The sequence below is a fragment of the Falco punctatus genome (assembly GCF_963210335.1).
Source record: "Falco punctatus genome assembly, chromosome: Z".
Taxonomy (NCBI): domain Eukaryota; kingdom Metazoa; phylum Chordata; class Aves; order Falconiformes; family Falconidae; genus Falco; species Falco punctatus.
In genome coordinates, this window is record NC_137586.1 from 40963481 (window position 1) to 40988288 (window position 24808).

Below are 24808 nucleotides of genomic sequence, written 5' to 3' on the forward strand. Positions count from 1 at the left end.
TCTCCCTTAGACAAGACAGAACGCTTGTTTCAAAGGACCTTTGGTCTCACCTAGTCTCACCTACTCTCACATTATTACTAGACTTGGGAAAAACTTGAGAAAAACTTGCAGGACTTAACTGTAAATGCCCAAAAACGTCAGTATAGCATCTCTTATACTCTGCCATGTTTTGCCTTCTAAAATTGATCCCCCTCGATTTTACATAGAATATACGTAACAATGGTAAAAATCAGTACTGAAAATTATTGAGAATGTTCTATGACTACAAGAAAAGTCAAAAAAGCAATATTCCTTCTTCTTAAAAGAAAGAATAGCCTAATGGAGAGTTTGTTATTAATAGATAATATGCACAGGATTTTCCCCTCTAACAGTCAATGAAGATACACCAGAGACTTAGAAAACAAAAAATGCACAAGCCCTTTGTGTGGTACTGAGACTAAAATTTGCTCCATGTGGAAAAACAGTCTGTTTAATGTTGTGGCTGGAGCCAGACCCAAATGAATGATGAAGCATTTGCAGTAATAGGTTCTCCTGCACAGTCTGGATCAATTGTTCTTCCAGAGCTATTGTCCATGAGTAAAGAAAATGCTCCTTTACTCACACTGAGTAGTGCTCATGTAGCCAGTGCACCACACTCAGTTTCACCTAGTAAGATTACCTATGGCATGAAATACTAGCACTGTAAAACTGGCATCATCAGCCCTCTGAGGCACAGCTGTAGGGCTTCAGCATCTTCCACAGATACGGCTGCAGTAGCACAGCAACACACAGCAGCTCGTTAGTTATGAGCCATTCACCCACTTATCCAGGCCGCTTTATCCTAACAGTGTCAAACCAAACACAGCTCCCTGTTTGCCCTCAACTCAGCCTTGCATGTGCCAAGAAAGTTTCCCCCAAAAAAGCTTGACCAAGCAGGAAGGAAAACGCATCATCGGCCTCCTGTGTTGCAGAATGCAAATATTCAGTTACTCTGGATTACTTTTTTCGGACTACTGTGGTGCAAAGTAGATTGGCAAACAGAAGTCAACCTGTAAGATATTTTTTTTATAAAAATCTGTTCTGAACTGAACACGCTGGTGCTCTCAGATGCTTCTTTCCCAGTCATGCTCAGCTGACATGGCCATACAATGAAACACTGTGGTCAGAGTGACACTTTCCCTGCAATATTCCTCCTGCTCCAAAACACGTTTTTTTCCCACAGTTCGGAAGGTACAAAGAAAAGTCTGCATTTCTTTTGAAAACCCACACAGAAATAAAAAGGGCTAGTGTTCAGTTGCTGTGCTCATCTAAATTACACAATATTACCTATTAGCCATGGGACTCTTCAGATTATAGCTTTCCAGACAACTCCTTTCTGATTATCAACAGCTATTCAGAAAGAGTTAACGCAATATTTGCTTTTAGTAGTAAAATCAAGTTGCTCTTACTGCCTACCATTTAGTAATGATGCAGAGGGGACCACTATCTTAGCATAATTGTCTATGAAGTAAGACCACTTTTGATGTAGTTGAGCAGGAACCTGGTCAAAACCAAACCTCCAGTTCAGATGCTGCAATATATGAAATGCTGATGTGAAAATGTATTGTTTCTAACTGCGCCGTGTAGTATCTTTAATAGGGCTACCAAACTTTAGACTGTTTACATGAAAACGTTAGGGAAACACTAAAAATTCCTAAAAAATACATAGCAAAATAAGTTAGCTGGCATGTGACCAAGATGACGTGTCTTGTGTTTACCCTTAACATTTGTCATTGCAGTTAAAACACAAAGGGATTCATTTTCTCCTCTATTTTGCCAGTCCTCTCAAAAATGCCTTAATTACTTGATTTTCAACATATACATGAAAACAAAAGATGGTATAACAAACCATCCTTTAGCAATCACTGCATACAGAGAGAATGATGGCCACTGGCGAAAGAGGATCTTTCCTCTTTTTTTGACTTTTATGTTCTATGTGAGAGTTCTATGACTGCTCATGCTCCAGAGATTCCCAACAGGTCTATGAAACTGGGAAGGCCCTACACTTCTATTTATCAAAAATGAAGTTTTACTTTCATTTAGTTACCTACAGCAACTCTCTAAAGGGTGGGGAGGGGCCCCTGCAAGCACATAGGTCCCAAGCACCGAAAAATACAGGGCAAAACTAGTAGCCACAGCATTTTTTTTTCTTCCCCCACAAACCCATTATTAGTTCTATAACCGAATATACTTCTTAGAGCTGGGATAGCTAGCAGAAGCGCAGGCTGCACACCAAAGGTAACAACTGTAAAACCAGTTTTGCACAGAAAACCAGCCTTCACAATTGGAAACGTGCTGGCCTAAGACCATCTTGGTCTTAAAAGCATCCTACTTTTGCACTGCACATTAAGTGAAAAGAAAAGCACACACTCTTTGGGGCCAGATTATCAGTAAGCAAAATTAATGCTACTGGCAGGGTCACTGGTGAACGAGATCTCTATATGCCTGGGATTCCTAACAAAGTACTAACTACTTACGCCAGGCAAGACACAATTATGGAGCTGGTCCTTCATCACCTTTATGAATTCCTCAGTCATTTTAAGTCTTGCTTGTGCAAACTTATCCCCTACTCCTCGTAAGACTTAGACCACAGAAATTAGTTTTCAGTGACCTCCGATAAAATTTTTCCCCATTCTGCTATGCAACTTGATGCATCTGAAAGTCAAAGCAAATGCGCAAGTAACGCCAAAATGGCACGCTGCCACCCCCCACATGCCGCTCAAATACGAGTTCGCATGCTGGCGAAGCAGAGCATTATTCAGCAATAACTACAGGGCAGGCAGGTGCGAGAACAAAACGCACCCCCAAAACGCGCCCCGGCCGATGTGGAGGTCACCGGCCCCATTCCCTCCCCGCCGCCCGCCCCGCCGAGCAGCGCCGAGGACCGTAGCGCTGCTGAAACACTCCCGAGAAGTTTTCGGGAGCGCTCGGGGTGCTGCGCCCGGGGCCACGGCGACAGAGGCCGGCGCCTGCCGCTGCCGGCAAGTCGGGCGAAGCCGGCGCCCGCCGTGACTCACCAGCCCGGCGCGGGCGCGCCGCAGGAACTCCTCCATGGCCGCCCCGCAGCCGCCGGCCCCGCGCTGTGCCCGCGCCGCCCGCTACGCAGCGCAGCCCCGCCGCCCGCCCCGCCCCGCCCCGCCCTGCCCGCCGCGGGCGGTGACGTCAGGCCGTGCCGCAAGGGCCGGCGCGGAGCCCCGCGGAGGGGCGAGCTGGGGGGGCGGCACCCCGAGCGACGGGGTCTCGGCTCCTGCCGGTGTGCGCAGCCGGCCGGGCCCTTCGCGGGTTTGCGGGAGCCGGGCAGCCCCGGTGAAGGCGCCCCGAGACCCGCCGCAGGGTCTCAAAGCAACAGGTGCGGGTCGGTGGCCGCGGTGGGCCTGCGGGCGGGGGTCGCGCCGTTTCCCGTTGTACAGGTGGCAAAACTCAACAGCGGGAAGCTGGAGGGCGCCGGGGTCAGGCGCAGCCACCGTGCCGGGGTCCCCTTACGGCGGTGGCACAGAGTCCGGGGAGCCCTGGCGGGCACAGCCGAGGCTCCGGCGACGCTGACCTCTGCTTCGGAGCCGGGACCCTCAGTAACCGCCGGTGCCCACGGCCACGTGTGTGGCTCACAAAGGCGCCTGCCGGGGCAGCCCGCCATATGGGGGAGCCGAGCGCCATGTCGCAGCGCGGGGGTCCCCGTCCCGGGTGGGCGATGTCAACGGAGGGTCGCGCCGTGAGCGTGGGGTGGAGCGAGCTGCCCGGCGCGCCCGGCGCTCGCCCCGCACCCGTGCGTTTCCTTTGCCCGCTACAAACGGCTCCATTTGAGCTGTGCCTCGCGGTGGGGTTTGCGGTGGCTAAGTATTAATAAATTCAGTGCTGTGAGATCTGGGATTTTTTTTCTCTTCTCTATTATTTTACAGCTCATCGAAGGTGTTACTGTAAAAGCTGAAGTTTTTCATTATTGCTTCCTTATTAACAAGCTTTCTTATAAGTGTAATTCACTCATTGGATTTGTTAATTCTTTCACGATACCTTGGAGATCCTGTTACTGAGTTGCCTGTCATGCTCCATCTACTCTGCCTGGTCTATGTTCCAGTTCCAAAGTCTTCTGGGGAACAGAAAAAAAAAACCAAACCCGAATCCATATCACAACCGTTTAAAACTGAAAGGTAAATCTTCATCAAAATATTTGAGTGGACTGAAGCACCATACAAATGACATGAACCAAAGTATTGTGAATGACAGTGTTCTGCAGGAAAAATTGAATTCTGCTACATTTACTGGAACATTTCTTCTTCCCAAAAACATTAGTGTGTTTCAGAACTCTATCTGAATTTGGGTTTTCTTGTTATTCTGTACAAAACTAGGTCTTTTGAAAGATTACAGGTTTTGCACAACATATACTTGTAACTGAAAATTGAAACTGAAGTGTTGCAATAAGAATTGCTGTGTAATTTGAGATACAGAGTTGAGGTCTACTCAAACCACTTTGCCAAGTAAGAAATCAATATAAGCTTACAAAAAAGGGAGTAAAGTATATGTTTCTTTTCAGCAAAGTCTGCAAAAAAGATAAAAAATAAATAAAATCCAGCTTGCTACAGCAGCTGAACTGAAGTTTAGGAAACAGATGCCTAAAGGGGTCACTTTTGCTGTGTACGTATTAAAAATAAATGACATCAGAAGGCAGACTCTGAACAGCAAATGGAGAAGAGAAAGCTGAATTTGCTAAAGCAGCAAAGTTGTGTTCTATGCCTCATGCCAATAAGCACGCTTACTCCCATGTACTGTAAACAAAGCGTTTTGACTAATTACTTCTTCATGCATCCAGTTAGTAGGTCTCTGCATGTGACTATGGGCAGAGTCAGTGAAGATACCTTTATGCTGTAATACCCGAGTGGTCTTCTGCCGGGCTTAGAAGAACCTGGTGGATTCTTTGTGATTTACATGCTGGCAATCCAGAGACAGCCCCAGTAATGCTGTGTTGAAAGCAAAGCAGAATGCACCTGAGCTCACTGAAAATCTTTGTAAGAGATATCTATTGAAACTATATTTTAAACAACTTTTTTGCCTCCATAATTATTGTATGAGTTATATATAATTAATTATTCATATACTATTGTGCAAAACCATGAACAGAAAGCTAGTCTGTGTGTCTGCTTAATATTTTATAGAAATTCCTTACCCTGATTCTCCTCTTTTCTACCTGACTTCCAGCCACTAAATTACTTCCACTTTACTGAAGCTTAAATTATAAATGAATTGGGACCCAGACTATTTTTTTTTATTCATCTTTCTGAAGTAGCTAAACAAAAACAATTCACAGTCACCCAGGAACTCTTCCTAAGGGGTGTTCTTCCCTTCATGTGTGTAACATAATTCCTGATGAAATCAGTGGGAATCATGTGTGTCCCAAAGTGAGAGTTTAATCCATATCTCATTCACAGAATTGAATTATTAAAAAATAGACTTGTTCAATAATACTGAATTTCTGCTTGTTCATAAGCACATTTGCAATACGTCTTGTCACACTGAAGAGATTTAGCTTGTGAACTATGACTTCGGCTTTCTATGTTTTTGTCGTTTTGATAATGCAAATGCAAATAATGTCGTACTTCTGAGAGAGTGTTTTGGAAGTGCATGTTTCTCTATTCATGTGGGACAGTTCATTTTTTAATTTCAGCCATTATCAAAGCACTCAGGAGTATATAATAACTTTGTGTATCATTCTTCTGTGTCCTAAAAAACCTGTAGCTCTGGTGATTATGAAGGAAGAGAATGCCTGACACTACAAGACCTTCTAAAACTCTCCTTTCATCTTCCCTGTGACCATCCAGGGAAAAGTAATTTGCATCATATACAAAGTATCCTAGTAAAACCTTATATCCTCATGCGTACTATGCGATACCAAACAGTGAAGGCTTTTGTGATCTTCCATGGTTTCTGTTTCATATCCATTGTATTTATTCTTCAGGCATACGGTTGAGACTGGTTTTATTCCATGTGATGGAGAAGCAAAACCAGAGAATACCCGTGCCTCAGGAAAATTCAGATCTGAACCTGTAGCTCATCTTTACAATTTAGCAAGGAATTTGAAGAGCTGTCATATACAGCTATCCAGTGGTTTAGTATTTCTATCATAAGTAGTGTTAAAATAATGTGGTAGTTTGACCCTGGCTGAATGCCAGGTTCGCACCAAAGCCACTCCATCACTCCCCTCCTCTGCTGGACAGGGGAGAGAAAATACAACAAAAGACTCATGGGTCGAGATACGAACGGGGAGATCACCTGGCAATTGCCATCACAGGCGAAACAGGCTCAGCTCAGGGAAATTAGTTTAATTTATTACCATTCAAATCAGAAAAACGCCTTCCCCCCCACCCCTCCCTCTTCCCAGGCTTAACTTAACTTAACTCCCAGTTTCTCTGTGTCCTCCCCACAAGTGGCTCAGGGGGACGGGGAATGGGGGCTGCTGTCAGTTCATCACACGCTGCCTCTGCCTCCCCTTCCTCCTCATACTCTTCTTCCTGCTCCAGCGTGGGGTTCCTCCCACGGGAGACAGGTTTGCACAAACTTCTCCAACATGAGTCCTTCCCATGGGCTACACTTCTTCATGAACCGCCCCAGCGCGGGTCCCTCCCACAGGTGCCGTCCTTCAGGCCCAGCCTGCTCCAGCGTGGGTCCCCCGTGGGGTCACAAGCCCGGCCAGCAAACCTGCTCCAGCGCGGGCTCCTCTCCACATGGGGCCACAGGCCCTGCCAGGAGCTGCTCCAGCCTGGGCCGTCCACAGGGTCACAGCCTCCTTTGGGCACCCACCTGCTCTGGCGTGGGGACCTGCACGGGCTGCAGGTGGGGATCTGCTCCACCATGGACCTCCACGTGCTGCAGGGGCACAGCCTGCCTCACCGTGGGCTGCACCGCAGGCTGCAGGGGGATCTGCTCTGGTGCCTGGAGCCCCTCCTGCCCCTCCGTCTGCACTGACCTCGGTGTCTGCACTTGCTTCTCTTGTGTAGTCTGACTTGTCTCTCTCACTGGCACAGATATATATTTTTTTTCCTCTTAATATGCTGCCCAGAGGCATTGCCGCTGTCGCTGATCAATTTGGCCTTGGCCAGCAGTGGGTCCATCTTGCAGCCGCTGGCACTGGCTCTGTTGGACATGGGGGAAGCTTCTGGTATCTAGAAGCCACCTCTGTAGCCCTGCCACTATCAAAGCCTTGCCATGCAAACCTGCTATAGATAAACTCTTTAACCGCATATTAACAATCACTTTAATGATAAACAAGGCTGAACTTCCCATTGCAGGAGTTGCTATACTACCACAGTAGGAATAACTATTTTATGCACCGTGGAATCAAAACGTTACATGATCATTTCAATAAAAGAAGAAAAGAAAACCCCAGTACACAGCCATTAGCTATTGTAAGAGAACATTATTAAAGTATTTGAAAGGAAAAAGGTTATTTCACAAATTACTGAAGGAATAATTCTCTAGACAACCACCCAAAGAAACAAGAAAGACCGAAACAGCATGTAGCAGCAGCAGACTGACAGGCATTGACGCTGGCTCTCCAGCATTTTTATTTTCAGAGTCTCTCTATGGTTTCTGCATAAACCCATGAAAGCTGATACTTCTTTATTACAAGTTTTACCAACAGGATATGTACTTAAAGTCACAATTTATCTAGTCTTCTGGATCAAGCATCTTCACTTTCTATGAGAAGCAATGCATTTCCACGTTACTTACACTTCACAGTTTTACATTTTTCAATTACACTGGTCAACCTATAAAGATGGGCAGAAAGAAACCATTTCAAATATCAGAACACTCTTCTCCTCCAAACATGAAGACTGTTCATCAACAATGTGTAAAACCTTTACACTGTCAAAGCCTCCTGTCTTTCTTTAGAGCAAGTGGGCATGAAAATGGAGCCAATGCACTCAGTGTCCCTGTTGGACTCCTGGTTTGCCCAGTGTAAACCAAGTACTAGTAAGAAATTATGTTCTCCAAGGGATCATGGTTGTTTATTGAAGTACTTCATTCCCAACCATAAATTTCAAGGTGAACACTTTGTAACATTCTGTGTTGCTCTTATGAGATACTAGGTATGGTAAAAATGAAATTGCTGTTGCTTTCTCCTGAGAGATAGAGAAAGAAGCCCTGATTGGCTAGGAGATAACTCTGATACAAATATCTGCTGAGGTTTTCAAAGACCGAACGCATTAATCTCATTTTAGCTGTGAATAGCACGTAATTCTTGTGTTACAATAATTGTCTGTTATGTTCTTCCATGCAAAACTGAGTAGATACGAGAGTGCAGGTTTTTGAGCCAAGGCTGGCTACTAACTCAAAGCAAAAAAGCACCACTGAATCAATACCAACAGTACTTTTTCCCCTAGGGGGGTTCAAACTAGATGGTCTTTAAGGTCCCTTCCAACACAGCCCACTCTATGATTCTATTCTGTGATTCTACTTGGAGGTATCCCAAACAATGGCTGATTGAATGGCTTGCTTAGTGGGAATGTACGGGCCAATAGGCACAGACAATAGAACTGCAGGTTTAGTCCCCTCCCAAACTCCAGTTTGTACCAACAAACCATGAAATAAAGTGTGAGAAGCCAGAATCCAGATTCGTCTCCCACTAGAACTAAGTCCATGGAAACCAAGTTCCCCGGTTGTTCATCAAATTTCAATAAAACTGAGCACTAAGACAGCTTGTTACAGAAGTCAACCTGCTGTGCTGCTGCCTCCTTCTTACGCCACTTACACGGAGAAATTGGGCAAATTATGTGCCCCATGTGAATATATCCCTAACTGTTTAAATGATCAGTCTGCTAAGAGACAGAGTATTTTACTTCATTTGCAAAGCCTGAATATGTGGTATTTGTATTAAACTAGTCCCAGGTCAAAGAAGCAATTCTGACTGATCTGCTCAGCTTTGCAGGTTAAAGCTATTACAGAACCTCCTGCCCACCTACTCCTCACTTGGAAGTTAATTGAAGGAAATTTATTCCCATTACACTGCCATTCACTAGTACTATTTAAACTAGGCAGAAAGTATGCTTCTAAGAGACAGTAATCCCTTTCAAAATAGGAGGAAAGGACATAAGCAATTTGACTTAAATCATTAACAGTCTTTGCTTCCCATGCACATGGGTCAAAGTCCTTGAAGACAGATCTCCTTTCCCAGCAACTCCAGTCTCATGCCTTGGACAATAAGGTTTTATGCTGCAGTGAGCACAAAGTATTTCCAAAATAACTGTAAGAAAATTAAACTAGATAAAAACTTTGCTGCTTTATAGCTTACCATTAATCAATTGCATATAGTATGTTTTTTATTATTGACTTCTGAGTTGTTTAGCAAAAGTACACAAGGGAACATTCTTACTAATATTAGTTTGAATGCAGATAAAAAGGAAATAAGAATGTTCCTCAAATTTCGAATTAGAGAATATAATGTTAACAGAATATTGACTCTCTGACCATAAACCTAATTCTGAAACATATTACATTGAATATTATATTGGTTACTATCTGAAATCCAAAGAGTAATAGAAGTACTACTCATTTTGCAAGCTGACCAAAGTATGCAACTGTTCATCACAGATCAGCTATAAGTAATTTTTAAGTTAGAAACTACTTAATTAGTAGAGTATCATTATAATTTTAGTCAAATCTTCTCATTCCACAGACAAGTATCATAGCTACCTACAATTACTCTCCTAAAAAGAATAGTATAAAGCCAGTACAATTCTTACATTGAACTTTGAAATTCATACATAGTCAACAAATTCATAGGACCTCTGCCTCGAGGGAAATAGTGAACGTTTAGTAGATATGCTGGAGAGAGAGAGAGAGAGATTATATATATATATTATATATATAAAGAGAGAGAGAGAAAGAGAGAGATGATAGTAGATAGATATGTGAGGAAGACGAAGAGTTTCTTTCTCTCAAAGTAGAGGAGCATTTACTGTGAAGGTTCCAAATACTAGTAAAAATATTCTATATGATTAATAAAGTACAATAAAGACCAGTCAATAGTTGAAAATCTCATGTTCTAAAGGGAGAAGGTTATCTGGGGGGAGGGGAGGAAGTTACCTCTGACTTTTTTTTAAAAAAGGAAATCTGGTTCTTTTAATGAAGCATATAAATACAGCAGTAGCATTACAAAAGCCATAGTGATCTGAATATGCAAGTGAGCATAGTTCATGAATAGCTAATCTTGTTTCAGACAAAAAAAAGATTATGCCAGGAAAGACTGTAGAACTTGCAGTACACACAGTCGTTCCTTTAAGTCTGAATGAATCTTGATGATTCTGTATACCTCAAAAAATTTCTGATATACATGCCCCATATTTTACAGGCCGGCACTCCAGAACACTTACCCCTGCCTTTGCTGCGTTATGGTTACTCTGTGTACAGCTTCAGAACAAATATCAAAATAGCAAACATTGGTATTTAGACAACTCTTTTACTGCAGGTACACAATGACAAAGTATAACCCAAACAAAGCTAGAAAAGTGAAACTGGGTAAAGTTTATCAGCTATTAGAAAAAATAATTAAATATTTCCAAAAGCAGCTAAAAACTTCCATGTCTGCAAAGCAAATATTCTTGACAGATTAGCAGAGGACTGGACTGTTTACATCAACAGGCTATAACAGTATACAGTGATACTAAGATAACTCATTTGAAGGGTGGAAATTTTACTAATCATGGTAGGATGTAAAATTTATAATTTGCTCCTCTCTGCAGAGCCAACTAATGCAGCAGAAGACTGTTTTTCCTAAGACTGTGGCTATTAACTCTTCTATTAACTGTTTTCTAAACCACTGCAGCACATTTCCACTTTCATATGTTGAATGAAATAGTAACTCAGCTGTTTCTATGTGACTAAACTGGGTAAAATTAAAATGTCAGCTTGGAAGAATTTAAGGAAATAGCTATTGCGTGGCATGCAAAGATTCTAAGTTTTATTTAGCCTTAAACTTGGGGATAAATTTCATCATAGGATCATGGGTTGGAAGGGACCTTAAAGTCATCTAGCTCCAATCCCCCTGCCATGGGCAGGGGCACCTTACACTAGACCAGGTTGCTCAAAGCCCTGTCCAGACTCACCTTGAGCACTTCCAGAGATGGGGCATCCACAGCTTCTCTGGGCAACCTGTTCAGTCATCCATCCATCATCCATCATGTCAATTGCAAGTTTTGCTAAAAATACCAGGAGCATCAGTATCATCACATAAACCAGGAGTAAAGAGAAGACATTGGCAACACCTAACTACAATGTGTTTTATTCACTATACACATGGTTGTTAGCTGGAAAAAAGAGTAACAAATTGAAGCACATACAGTTTATATGCAGAATATTCAAAAAGCTTGGTCATCATCTTCTGAAGATAATACTAAAGGAGACTTTTGGATCCATAGATTCCCATTCTAAATGGATTGTGTTCTGTATGGCTGTAACTCAGTGTAGATGTTGAAAACTATTACTATCATTACTGAAGGACAGAGTTCTTGGACAGATTTCAAGTCACCATGAAATTCAGTTAACTTCTGAAGAGTTCCAACTGTTTACAAAGAGAAATGGTCTCAGATACGTCCCATCACCTTTTTAGCCTTTCCTGTGGAAAGATTTATTAATGTATTCCTGCAAGTATTTCAAATTATAACCAAGATTAAGTTCACACATAATTTCAAATGTAAGCTGACAGAAGGTGTTTTATACGATAGAGCTGGAGATCTCCATTCAGATTTATTGTAGCCCTTTCACTCATGGACTGATAAGATGACGAAGAATAACAAACCTGGCAATAGTGATGTTTCTTCCTGTGAGTATGTGATTCTCTGTCATGAGGTATGAGAGATAGCAATGTGTTCTGGCAAAGATGCAAGAAAGCTTCTACAGGTTCTACAGAACTTGATGCATTATGGATACTTCTTGCAAAACACACAGCCAATGTCATATAACACCACCAGCATGCTGTAAGTCCCTGTTCCTACAAGACAGTTCAGGTATGATTCCAAAACTCCACAGCTGGATGGTTTTTTTGATGAGGAAAGGCCAGAAAGCACATTGTTCTATGTTTTCATAAAGTGTCTGTGAAACATTATCCAAAGAGAAGCTTTGGTAATAACACTTTCTTTGTGGAATGCTGTTTATTTAATGACATTAAAGCATTTTCATTATCAGAATGTCTTTTGATATTCAAGGGGGGGAATACAGCAAAAAGTGCATAGCTCCATGAGCAGCACAGAAAGCCAGATCAACAAAGTGTTTTCTGAGACCGGGTATATTTCCTTTGGAGGACTTCCTGGTGTTTCAGTTCTAAGTCTGAAGACCTGATGGTTGACATAATCTGACATTTGATAAAGGCAAGTTCATCTTTGGCCTTAATTCCTCTCCCCAAGTTAAATATGTGGAAAATTCAAACGTTGTTGAAACTGATCAATGTTTTAAAAGTTATTACTGGAAAACAGTAACAGGCATGCAAGTTAACATTTCCAAAGGAAAGCTAGCTAAAATAGACCTTGTTTTGCCAAAAGTGTGTTAAGGCCTGCAAGTGCTTCAATCAGTAGTACACAATGGGGAAAAAACATTTGTCTACCATCGTTGTAACTTTAAATGCCCAGCCCCAAGGAACACATGCCTCTCCATGTGACTCATGTAACTAAAAGCAGCATTTAGTACAAGTCCCCTGCAATGCTCTCTCTTTTACTTGCACTGCCTCAAGTTTGTATTATCAACGCTGAATAACATACTTTTTGGAAAGTGTGAAACCTCTTCTGGTAGTTGCCGGGTGTGCTTTAGTCCTGAGAAAGGTGGAGCATAAAGGTAGCTAGGCTGCATACAATGTGTAAATATGGTTGTATGGAATCCAGCTGTGCCCATGTGGCTTCTTGTTATTTTTGCGTGAAAACCAAAGGAAACAAAAGGTTTGGAGTCTTTTCTGTTATTTTTGTTTTATATTTTTGAGCTTATCATAAACCCATGAGATTAATGCCAAGAGTTTTCATTTATTTTCTGTTTCAGTAACAGTGTATCTTGTATTCAAGACTTAGATGTTTCAGCTAAGAATTCATACTGTAAAAATAACAGGCTTGGCCATTAATGATCATTAGTGTCACTACTAAGAAAAGATTCATGTTGGTGTTATTTATTAAAGCAATCAAAATGTGCTATTATGTTCCTAATTACAATATTTATTCAAACTCCCCTACTTACCCACAGTACAAATACAGTGCAAGCAGCTGTTGTAGAAGCTTCCCTGTGCAGCTTTGGGAATTACTTTTTCTTTCAACTGAGGACACTCCTTTTCTCAAAGGGAAAGAATAGAATAAATTGCACTGCAAAGCAAACACTCTGGTTTTGGATGCATGAAGTTGTATTAAGGATAACACCTGCAGAAGCAGAGAAGTGACTAAAAATGGTGGTAGATCAAAAAACAGTCTGTTCAAGCTTCTGCCTTCAAACTCGCATATCATTATAAAAATAAGACATTAAAAATAAACAAGCAAACAAAACTTTATCACTTGTAATGTAAATCACCCACAAGAGAAAATGACATTTCAAAACACTACAGAGTATTTTATTTAGTCAGGGCTACTTCCTTTTAGGAGATAAAGAACACCAGTATCATAATCTACCGAGATTTGGTATCATAAAGTCCTCCCCTAAGAGCTGAAATGAAAGGCTTATTTCACTATTATGCAACACAGCAGCAGAAACAGATAAATACAAACTATCACACAAAATATCAAGAAACAAACATGAATGTTTGATAGTTTCTTTTAAGAACACCAACTTAGAATATTAAAAAAAAAAATCTTCAATTCAATGTCTATCAACTGTGCAATTTTCACTGAAGTATGAGCAATGTGTTTATTAAGTCGATATTATCATTTTCAAGCATTGTTAAGCAGAGACCACCAAGACAGGTAAGAAGGTATCATTCTTCCCTCCTCAGATGAAGCTCACCTTTCCAAAACCAAGAATGATCTTTTCCAGCAACTAAAGCCTAATATGGATTATCAGTTTCATCTGCTCCTTTTGGTTTTAGGAAACACAATTTGATCATGTGCTTTTTCCAAACCAAAAGACACAGTTGAAAGACATCAGTAATGTCTTGATACATCATCTAAATTATTATTTGTTTGAAAAGAGTAATGTTTTAAATATCTCAAAACACTTTAAAAATATAAAATGTCTAGGTCACTTGCCTGAGGGGAATTTGTAGCTGTGAGCAGAATTTCATTTAGTGATACTTTCCTATGGACAGAATACATTTTGTTAGCTACATCAGTGTGTGCTTCTATGTGCATGCTCCTACTCAGATCCTTTGCTCTGAATTCAGCCTGTTCCTAAGTGACTGCTGGATGATCTCTCTGTTTGGGTGTTTACTCGCTTCAGGAGAGAGGGAGAGAGTCCAGGATGCTTTTATGACAGCCCGTCTTCCATTCTAAACCATAAAACTCAGATACAGTGAAATACATGTCTTAGTTATTGGAATATTATTTTAGAAATAGAAAACAAAGGAGTAAAATTTACTTAGCAAACCAGTACAAATCTGTGGTGGAGTAGGGTTGCTCTACTTTCTTGGAGCAGACCTTTTTCATGGAAGTAAGAAAAAAGAGGTTATGTAGTTAAGGAGATTATGAAGGAGTAAAACAGTATCCTCTATACCCTCACTTCCAGTATGTGTAACAAAACAAGAGAAAGATCAGATCTGAGGTTGTGCCCTTCTCATCCACTAACTGTATATAAACAGTGACTTCATAGTCACAAGATAATTGTAATCATAATGTTAACATGCAGGACAATTAAATATGCCTCAACAGGAATATTTATTTTCTGAGTACTGAGCTCAGTCTATTTACTTACACAGTGAGCAGTTCCATTCACTTTAGCAGGAATGTTTTTTGTGAGAAAGATTTACAGCCTGGAGAGAACTTTAAAATGCAAGTAAAGCACATTTTAAAAAGTGGTAATACTTACAATGACTAGTGGAACCAACATGGAGCCTAAAAAGAATCTTGTTGGCAAATTGCACTGTCATAGAAGAAATAACCACTGAGAATGAAATGTATGGGAGTCAGTTACAATCAGTGAATGAGGATGTCAGAACTCTGGAATCTTTAATCTTTGGAATAAGAAGCTTAAGCAGAATAAGCACATGTACTTCTATCATGACCCCCTGAATATCATAGTCAATTCACTTTTGCATAGATACTCCTTCTGCTCTAAAAAGGATAAATTATTTTTTATATTATATTTCTTTTCTTATCTGAACAGGGGAGAATTTTTTTGTATCACGTGAAGGTGAATTAATCCACTGTCCCCGAATGGCAGTATTTTCTCAATGATGATTTTTTTCTTTTTTTTTAAATAAAAGATGAAAGACTTAATCTAATAAAGTCAACAAAAAGGCTCTCCACCACAATCAGTAGGGTCAAGACGTCCTCCTTCTTACTTACCTGCATTTCCTCTTCAACCTTAAAAAACTTCTAATCCACAAGCATTGCATTTGTGTAGACCAACAAGGAAGAGAATACAGGAATAACCAAATACGCATTTTCCCACAGAGTTCACATATATCATAGTGTTTCATGACAATTCCTGTATTTGGAATTAAACTAAAACTTAGTATTAGGTGTTTGTTGTACCTTTCTCATACTGTCACAAAATTTAGAGTTATTCATACTGATTTCCTTTGTTGTATTCTATCATTTTATGTTTATGTGCTTATATTTCTATGACACTATTTAGGTAGTACTAAAAATTGCCTCCTTTATTGTGATTATAGCTCTTGGTAAGCAATTCCTATGCTACCCATTGGAATCCTGTCTTTTGGCAGTATATAGCTATCTAGTTGTACAGGGATATAATCGCTTAAATTCTTAAAGAGCTCATATCTATCCAGAACATATGGAATCATTGAGGAGCAGAGATATTTTAACTGTGTTGTTACAGGCAGAAAAACGGGATTTTGTTCTATGGCCCAAAGCTTCTGTAAGCAGAATTGCAGACAAATAATTCCTGGAAGACAGCTTTCAGGCAGTTGAATGTTCACAGACTCACCTTCATGCCTCTGATTGCTTACAGTCCAGAAACTTCTTATAGAAAAGCAATTGTTTGTAATCTGAACAGTCAACTGTTAGTCAAATTAATCATTTTATGAAGGGCAGAACTTATCTGAAGCTGTTCAACTTTGCAACAATCTCAGCAATTGTTTTTCTCAAGAGCAATTACTGAATTAGCATTATTCGCTTCAAATAGGACATAGTATAGAACAAAGAATACATTACTGATTTTTATAGCAAATTCTCAAGACACCCAGGAATTATTTCCTTGGTGGGCAACTGACCTATCCACTTTTCTGGTTAGACTGTACTTTTACTTCTCCTCTACCTCTCCTTCAGAAAGGTAAGTCCAAGGTAGGGATGAAGGATAATATGTTAAGGGATCTGTCTATATAGAATTCTTTTCTACCTTGGAGAGCTAATTAAACATAAACTGCCTAGGGCTTTTAAGTGCCTTCAGAACCCGAAAGCTAATGTCTTATTCCATATCTTAATTCAGCTTTTTAGTACTTAACAAAAATATTTTAGTTTATATGGAACAGGTGTCATTTCTGTAAATTGTAGCTATTCAGAATTTTTTTTGATTTAACTATAGTAATCAACCCTAACATATCGTAATTTGCCTCTCTTCCTAGTATCACAGATGACAGTAGTTCAAAAAAATTATTAAAAAAATATGGCTAACAGATGTTACCCTTTTTTCTCTTCCCTGCACTGAGCTCTGAGAAAAGTTTATCTCCCTTTTTTCCATTGATTTTAATACATAAGCACCAATACTATCTCAAGCCCTTTCTAAGACCCAGATCTCACAAGCATACCAACACTAATATTTATTGAGTAAGTCTGCTCACTATGCATGTTAAGTCAAGCATATGCTTGTTGTAAGTTATTTATACAAGGGTCTCAATTTCCAATATTCTGTTTCCTCTTTTATTTAGAAAGACTCACCCAGTTTGGGAAATTATGTCAGAACACCCAGCTAATGTGGTTTTCTCTTCCTTTTGATACAATAAAAAAACAACAGTAGTAACAGTGATAATTATAATTTCCACCATATACAAATCATATCATACTTATCTAAGTCTGGCATGCCATTTGGCTGTAATACTCCTTCCTTTCAAATACAAGAAAAATAACAATGTTGGTATTTCAGAATGACTCATACTATATTCATATTATTGTCTCAAGATTTCCAAAAGCTGTAGAAATAGCAATGCCATACACGAAGAAAGATCACATAAAACAAGTGAGAAGTGTATTTATTTCAGATATCTGTCAACTGGTAACACTGAAATAATTTTTCAGTGGATGAACTGGGAGTAGTAGACTGAAGGAACTGTTGTCTCCTCAACTGAAGGACATGCTGTTTCTCTATAGCTTCCCACTCTAGTGGCACATATTGTAAGCATTTGAGATATACAGACTGTTTCATAGGATTCTGCTGTAGCCACCAGTGGATTAATTAAAAAAAGTGATGATAGTTAAGTTCTGCTCCAAGGCTTAAAAGAAGGACTGAGATTGTGATGGAGAGATAAAAAAAAAAACGTTCCGCATATTAATTTCAATTTTCAGAATGAATTTGCTTTGACTTCTCTGCTGAAAGTTTCACCTAGTAACCTCTGATAGAATACAGTCAATTCCTCATTTGACTCCCAGCAACTATTGCAAATAAATCATGATAGAAAGCCTTCTTCATGAGTAACCAAAGTAACACTAGATAAAATGAGAAACTAAAGCATTTAAGTAAAATTAACTGAAAGAATCTGAGAAAACCACGGTCAGTATATGTATACTTATAGACAGAAGACTGCAATATGAATATGTATGTGATTACAGAATGCCCTTCTTTGTGTTCCAGTTCTGTCTCTCAGTAATCACATTAGTAGGATGCTGGAGATTCATCTGCAATTTATAGTTGGGCACTAACAGAAACAATACCACTGATTTCTGCTAGAATGTCTTCCAGCCTGTACTAGGTTTGTGTGGCAAGGTTTTGGTAGCAGGGAGGCTATAGGGGTGGCTTCTGTGAGTGGATCCCAGAAACTTCCCCTATGTCCTACACAGTCAGTGTTAGCCAGCTCCGAGGTGGATCTGCTGCTGGCCAAGGCTGAGTGCCCTGGTTTCAGCTGGAGTAGAGTTAATTTTCTTCTTAGCAGCTGGTACAGTGCTGTGCTTTTGATTTAGTATGAGAATAATTCTGATTGATAGCACACTGATGTGTCTAGTTTTTGCTAAGTACTGTTGATACTAAGGCAAGGACTTTTCAGTTTCTCGGGCCCTGCCAGCATGAGGGCTGGAGGGGCACGGGACATTGGGAGGGGACACAGCCAGGACAGGTGACCCAAACTGGCCAAAGGGATATTCCATACCATGGGACGTCATGCTTGGTATATAAGCTGAGAGAAGTGGGCCGGGGCCTGTGGATCACTGCTCAGTGACTGGCTGGGCATCAGTCAGCAGGTGGTGAGCAACTGCATCGTGCATCACTTTTGTTTTTGTTTTTCCCTTTGGGTTTTATTCCTCTCTCTTGCACTCTTTTTTTTATTACTATTGTTGTTCTTGTTGTTGTTATTATAAATTTTTCTTATCCCAACCCTCAAGTTTCACCTTTTTCCTGATTCTCTTCCCAGGACGGGGAGTGAGTGAGCAGCTGCATGGTACTGAGATACCAGCTGGGGCTAAACCATGGTAGTCCATGTTGGGTGTCAAAAAAGACTGTTGTGCTTTAACCCCAACCAGCAACTAGGCCCCACACAGCTGCTTGCTCACGCCCCCACAGTGGGATGGGGGAGAGAATCAGAAGAGTACAAATGAGGAAACTCGTGGGTTGAAATAAAGGCAGTTTAGTAGGGGAAGCAAAAGCCACACACCCAAGCAAAGCAAAGCAAGGAATTCATTCACCACTCCCCATGGGCAGGCAGGTGCTCAGCCACCCCCAGGAAACCAGGGCTCCGTCACGTGTAATTGTTACTTGGGAAGGCAAATGCTATCTCTCCAAATGCCTCCCTCTTCCTTCTTCTTCCCCCAGATTTATAGACTGAGCGTGAAGTCCCATGGTCTGGAATATCCCTCTGCTCAGTTGGGACCAACTGTCCCAGCTGTGTCCCCTCCCACCTCCTTGTGCACCCCCAGCCTGCTCGCTGGTGGGGTTAAGTGAGGAGCAGAAGAGACCTTGGCTCTGGGTAAGCCCTGCTCAGTGACAGCTAAAACATCCCTGAATTATCAACACTGTTTTTATCACAAATCCAAAACAAGCTATTGTGAAGAAAACCAGCTCTGTCCCAGACAAAACCAGCACACTGAGCCAATAAATGATGGTGGTATCACCTCTGTGATAACATATTAAGAATGGGGGAAAGAACTGCTGCACAACAGCAGCTGGATGAGAGGAGTGAGAGAGGCAACTGTGCAGACACCGAGGTCAGTGCAGACGGAGGGGCAGGAGGGGCTCCAGGCACCAGAGCAGATCCCCCTGCAGCCTGCGGTGCAGCCCACGGTGAGGCAGGCTGTGCCCCTGCAGCACGTGGAGGTCCATGGTGGAGCAGATCCCCACCTGCAGCCCGTGCAGGTCCCCACGCCAGAGCAGGTGGGTGCCCAAAGGAGGCTGTGACCCTGTGGACGGCCCAGGCTGGAGCAGCTCCTGGCAGGGCCTGTGGCCCCATGTGGAGAGGAGCCCGCGCTGGAGCAGGTTTGCTGGCCGGGCTTGTGACCCCACGGGGGACCCACGCTGGAGCAGGCTGGGCCTGAAGGACGGCACCTGTGGGAGGGACCCGCGCTGGGGCGGTTCATGAAGAAGTGTAGCCCATGGGAAGGACTCATGTTGGAGAAGTTTGTGCAAACCTGTCTCCCGTGGGAGGAACCCCACGCTGGAGCAGGAAGAAGAGTATGAGGAGGAAGGGGAGGCAGAGGCAGCGTGTGATGAACTGACAGCAGCCCCCATTCCCCGTCCCCCTGAGCCACTTGGGAGGAGGACGCAGAGAAACTGGGGGTGAAGCTGAGCCTGGGAAGAAGGAGAGATGGGGGAAGGTGTTTTTAAGATCTGGTTTTATTTCTCATTATCCTGCTCTGATTGGACTTGCAATAAATTTAATCAATTTCCCCAAGCTGAGCCTGTTTTGCCGTGACAGTAGTTGGTGATCTCCTGTCCTTACTTGACCCATGACCCTTTAATCATCAGCTGAGAAGGGGAGTGAGTGAGCAGCTTGGTGGGTACCTGACATCCAGCCCAGGTCAACCGACCGCACATAACCATTAACGTAATAGGAAATGATCAGCCCAATTATTTAAACCACATTGGCTGTTCTACAGTCAGAGCATCTTTCTTCCCATGTACTTAGTTCCATCTGTATTTCATTAGAAGAAACTGAAAGGAGGTAACAAATTTAAAGCTCTTTCTGCTCATAGGTACCACACAAAAAGAAGAGGGACGAATACCACCTGTTTAGCTCCTGCAAACTTTACACAGTTTTTACAGCAGCCTGTACTAGCAGTTCCTGTGTGTCTTAAGCTAACCCAATTGCAACATGAAAATATGAAAAATCTCTCCTCTGCATCTGTTGAGATCCCATCATAAGTAGTGTAAATTTCCAGTAAGTGCTAGTCATACATAATGAATAGCAAATTGAGAAAGGTGCAGGCACTGACTGCTTTGAGTGGAAAAGAACAGCACAAAGCTCTGCACTTAAGTCACTGGCTTTAATATAGCAGACTCAAGGCTATGTTTGAAGGTCTTGTAAAATAACAATGGAGTTCAGTGAGGTATTAAGCGACAGAAAAAGTAGTGCTCTAATAGCAAAAAAGAACAGCTTGTTCTCAGGGCTATTTCATGCAGGATGTTCACGAAGGGAAACACTCTAGCATCATCCTGCTATGCTGATCAATGTTTTTAGTGTCCCATTGGCTTCAAAAAGTTAACAGTTTAAAAGATGACTTTTTGTTCATTTTGAGGGATCATTTAAGAGGGTGTTGGGAAAGGAGGAGGGTATGTGTGTCTGCTTGACACAAAGGGAGAAGAGTCCAAAGTTAAGACTAGATGAAACCTAGTCCAGCAGGTTTTTAGAAGCTCAAAAGGCAGTGGGAAGAAAAATGATTATAACCCACAGGAGCATGTTTTGGCACTAGGAAAAAGGAAGTTATATGCTCACCGTAAGCAAAAAAAAAACAGTGAATGTAACAGTTGTCCTTGGACTGGAATTCAGTGGTGGGATAGATCTTTCCCACCTTGGCAGTAGAAAACAATCTATACAGGGAATGGGGAAACCCAGGCTGCATTAAGTCCCACATTTCATTTTAGATGATGAAAAGTAACAGGTGCATGAGTGGAAGCTGTGAAAACCAGCACTGCTGACACAAAGAATCATTCTACATATGAAATTTATTCCTACCCCTTCAATTTCACAATTTAAAAGTCAAATAAAAACAACACCAGGAATTCCTTATTTTCTCAACGTGTCTTATGAGCTGTGAGTTTATGAAGGAAAAAGAACTGTTCTTACAGGTTAAGACCTTTGTGTCAGCCTTCACCTGCTAAAGTACTTCACTCCTGAAACCACAGATTCCTGGAATAATGCCACATGGACACATTGTCATGCAACCCAACCAGATGACCTTTGCCCAGAAAAAAGACTGTTTCAAATTTTGTCCCACCTCATAAACTCATTTTCTCCTTATTAAACATCTAACTCTTTCACAAGTGCTCATATTAGCCTCAAAGATAGTTAAAGGTAAGGCATTTCCATATTAATTGTGTCAAACGAAAGAAATTTCTACTTGCAAATGTGATCTCATTTACATTTATAGTTTTCCAGAGGCAGAACCTCCTGGTCCTTTGCCAGGTGGAGAAGGGTCTGTATTTTGGAAAGAGTCTTACAAAACTATAATACAAATTTGCCTGCCAGTATCAGCAAAAGGAGTCTGCAATAACATCTTGAAGAAATACTTCCTTAAAAGAATACACTCCCATTCGTGAAAAGCTACAGCTACACAATTTGCTGTTCTGCTTTTCTGTAACATTCATCCCCTTGATGTTAGAGGTAAGTCATGTCACTTACAAGTTAGTGCATTAATTTCCTTTTAATGAACCTTTAAAGATTTAAATGTTATATGCTTCAACCATTTCCCCAAAATAAGTTGTTTTTTTTTAAAAAAAATCTCAGGCCCTCCATTTCTTCAAAGTATTATTTGGATTTAATAACGTGCCTTCTGGGAGCTGCAGTTTCACTTTATAACCTTATCCTTTCCTTTCCTTGCAACCGATATTCTGTCTGCTGAACTCTTTGTGCTACCCTTACATTTGCACAGAAACAAATGGAGATATTTCTGTGTTAATTGGCTTATTAAAAATGTATGGTGCACTTTGATGTTTAATATTTAAACACAATGTTTAATGTTTGCTACTGCTGGTTTTTTTCTGAAAAAAATGCATATATACAATAGAGAGTGCAGCGCTTTTCAGGACACTCATGGATTTTATTGTGGGTTAACATTCAGGATAGATAGCATCATTACTTCGGCATTAGTACATATTTTTTAGAAGTTTAAGATCATGCTACCTTTTGAATCCCAAGACAGCCAGCCTTGATATACTACAGTACTGTAATGCAATCTGCTTTTTTTTCTCTTCCATTTGTGCTCAGAACTGCTGATGTCATAAAAAGCATTACCAATCAGCTTATACACCATTAACATTAGACTTGAGAGTATTTTATTCAGATAGCTTTCCATTTCCTAGTTAATCATTAAATACTTTCCACCCAAAGCTTTGAGTCTACAGGGTGCTAAGATCACCAGTGAAACAACCAAAAAAAATGCACAGTCAAGTTTTCAATCTTCTTACTTTAAAGGAAAAAGCAGTATGTTCACAACTGAAACTGAAGCAGACCTCTGTTCAAAGCAGAACATGCCGAACCTGGGACACTTGCATTAAATTATCTTCCCACCCCGGACTTCATTTCTGGTATTAAGCAAATTGACTGCAGTCTTTCGCAGACCAATCTTCAAATTCTTCTATCTGTGCACAAATCAAAAAATACAAGTACTAAGAAATCCCATTAAATTATTGCTCAACTTCCTAGGAACCCATGAGAGTTTCACTGGGAAAACTGCCTACAATACTGTTTTCATTCACGTACAGAACTGCCAGTTCTGAGCAGAGGTATCAGAACTTGCCAAGACCCATAATGTTGCATTTCTTCATCTAGTTCACCTGTAGCTCACCAAACCCAGTAGCTGGCCTAGAGACTTTTCTATGCACCTACAGTTTTTCCTGCTTTATTACCTGGGATAGAAACCATAGGACGGAGCCTACCAATCCATATTCCAGAATATTAGCCAGATGAGCCACCTCATAGCTCTCACTTTACAGAGAGATCCTGCTTTCTCGTCTCACCAATACTCCTTGCTCTGCACTCCTTTCACCAAGAGTGCTTATTGGCTCTTCATTGAACCAATTCTAAGCATAACTCCCCTTCCCCAGTAAAAAAGGGTTTGTTTGGTGTCTTTTTTTCAGGTAATTTTCCACAGAAAGGCCTTTTTTATCTCAAGTCTGCGAGCCTTCTCCACAAATGCTAGTTTTCCATTGGGAATAACTTATGTTCCCATTACTTTATTGTGACACTAAGATGGCCCTTCTCTGATACTCTTTTTGCAAGCTCATTCATAATCAAAGAAAAAACACAGGGCAGATATTCCAGCTAAGCAACAGACAATTAATGTTCCAGCCTAAAAACCATCTTTGCAATTCCACAGCTACAGACAGCTGTGGTATCTACTTTTCAAGATTATTTTATTCTTTTAAGCATAGTTAGAGTCTTGATGTGCCCAAATTCACCTGTCTTCCACTCATAGTCATCCCAAAAATAATAAGTGTTATTTTGCAGAGCCAGATTCCTGAATGTTTAAACATTATGCAAGCAAAAGCTGTTTATTTAAAATCAAAATAGCCAGGAAATAGTATGTGAATCAGTAGTCCAGTGACATGGAGTTTTATTTGCAGATATTATCTTAAAGTAACTATTTTGAAGGTTCGTAATACCAGAAGTACTATTAGCCAGCTAAAGAGGCACTACCTGATGGGCTCTCCCTTTTCCAGGGAACAGAAGCTTTTTCTCTTATTCATAACTGATTGCTATTTTTTATCAATTAAACACTAATGCTTTAAAAAAAAAAAAAAAACAAAAAACAAATATCAACAGTAAATCTTCTTTTACCAAGTTGGAAAATTCCTGAAATAGAGATCAAAATCTTTGCTCTAAGAAGTGTCTGATGGGAGTATTCTAAAAAACCAAAACAACTGGTTTGTTTCTGAAACAAAATTGGTGCAAAATTAAAACAATAACACCAGATATCAAATGAAATCACATATCACAAGCAGAGTTGTGGTTTGTCAGATCACATTCTATCATTTTTCTCTTAAGGTATCCTTCATTTCTCAGTTATAACTTTGCCATAGTGTTTCTTTTTAATATATGCTGAGGTTGTAACATTTGTGGATAACCAAGCAACATCAGGGAAAATTTGTAAAATAGCAGATGTGAATCAGTAGGTCAATGCCATGGAAAGGAGTTTTATTTTCATGTGTTCAAATGCAACACCACAAATACAATTGCAATATGCACCCTCAAATTTATAATGTAAATATTAAAATTATAATTTACATGATAATGTAAACAATTTAATAAAATCTGATACCAGATCTTTTTGTTTTCCTGATGTTATTAAGGTGCATATTTACA

At 40.8% G+C, this 24808-nt stretch overlaps 1 protein-coding gene and 1 long non-coding RNA gene across 7 annotated transcripts in view; one reads left to right on the forward strand and one right to left on the reverse strand.

Moving 5' to 3' along the window:
* Nucleotides 1–3918, reverse strand: part of PRUNE2 (prune homolog 2 with BCH domain) — a 148859-nt gene extending 144941 nt beyond the window's left edge. For 4 of the 6 annotated variants that reach the window (XM_080371679.1, XM_080371678.1, XM_080371676.1 and 1 more), the window contains exon 1: nt 3036–3918. In XM_080371679.1, coding sequence (XP_080227805.1) covers nt 3036–3071 — 36 coding nt within the window. In that variant the 5' untranslated portion in view covers nt 3072–3918. The remainder of the gene's footprint in view (nt 1–3035) is intronic. The other 2 variants (XM_080371675.1, XM_080371680.1) reach the window with 2 other exon arrangements.
* On the forward strand, nt 3243–24259 carry LOC308056390. The gene is made up of 2 exons (XR_013924809.1): nt 3243–3367; nt 3915–24259. It is a non-coding gene; the product is annotated as an uncharacterized lncRNA (long non-coding RNA).
* The last annotated feature ends 549 nt before the right edge of the window (nt 24260–24808 follow it).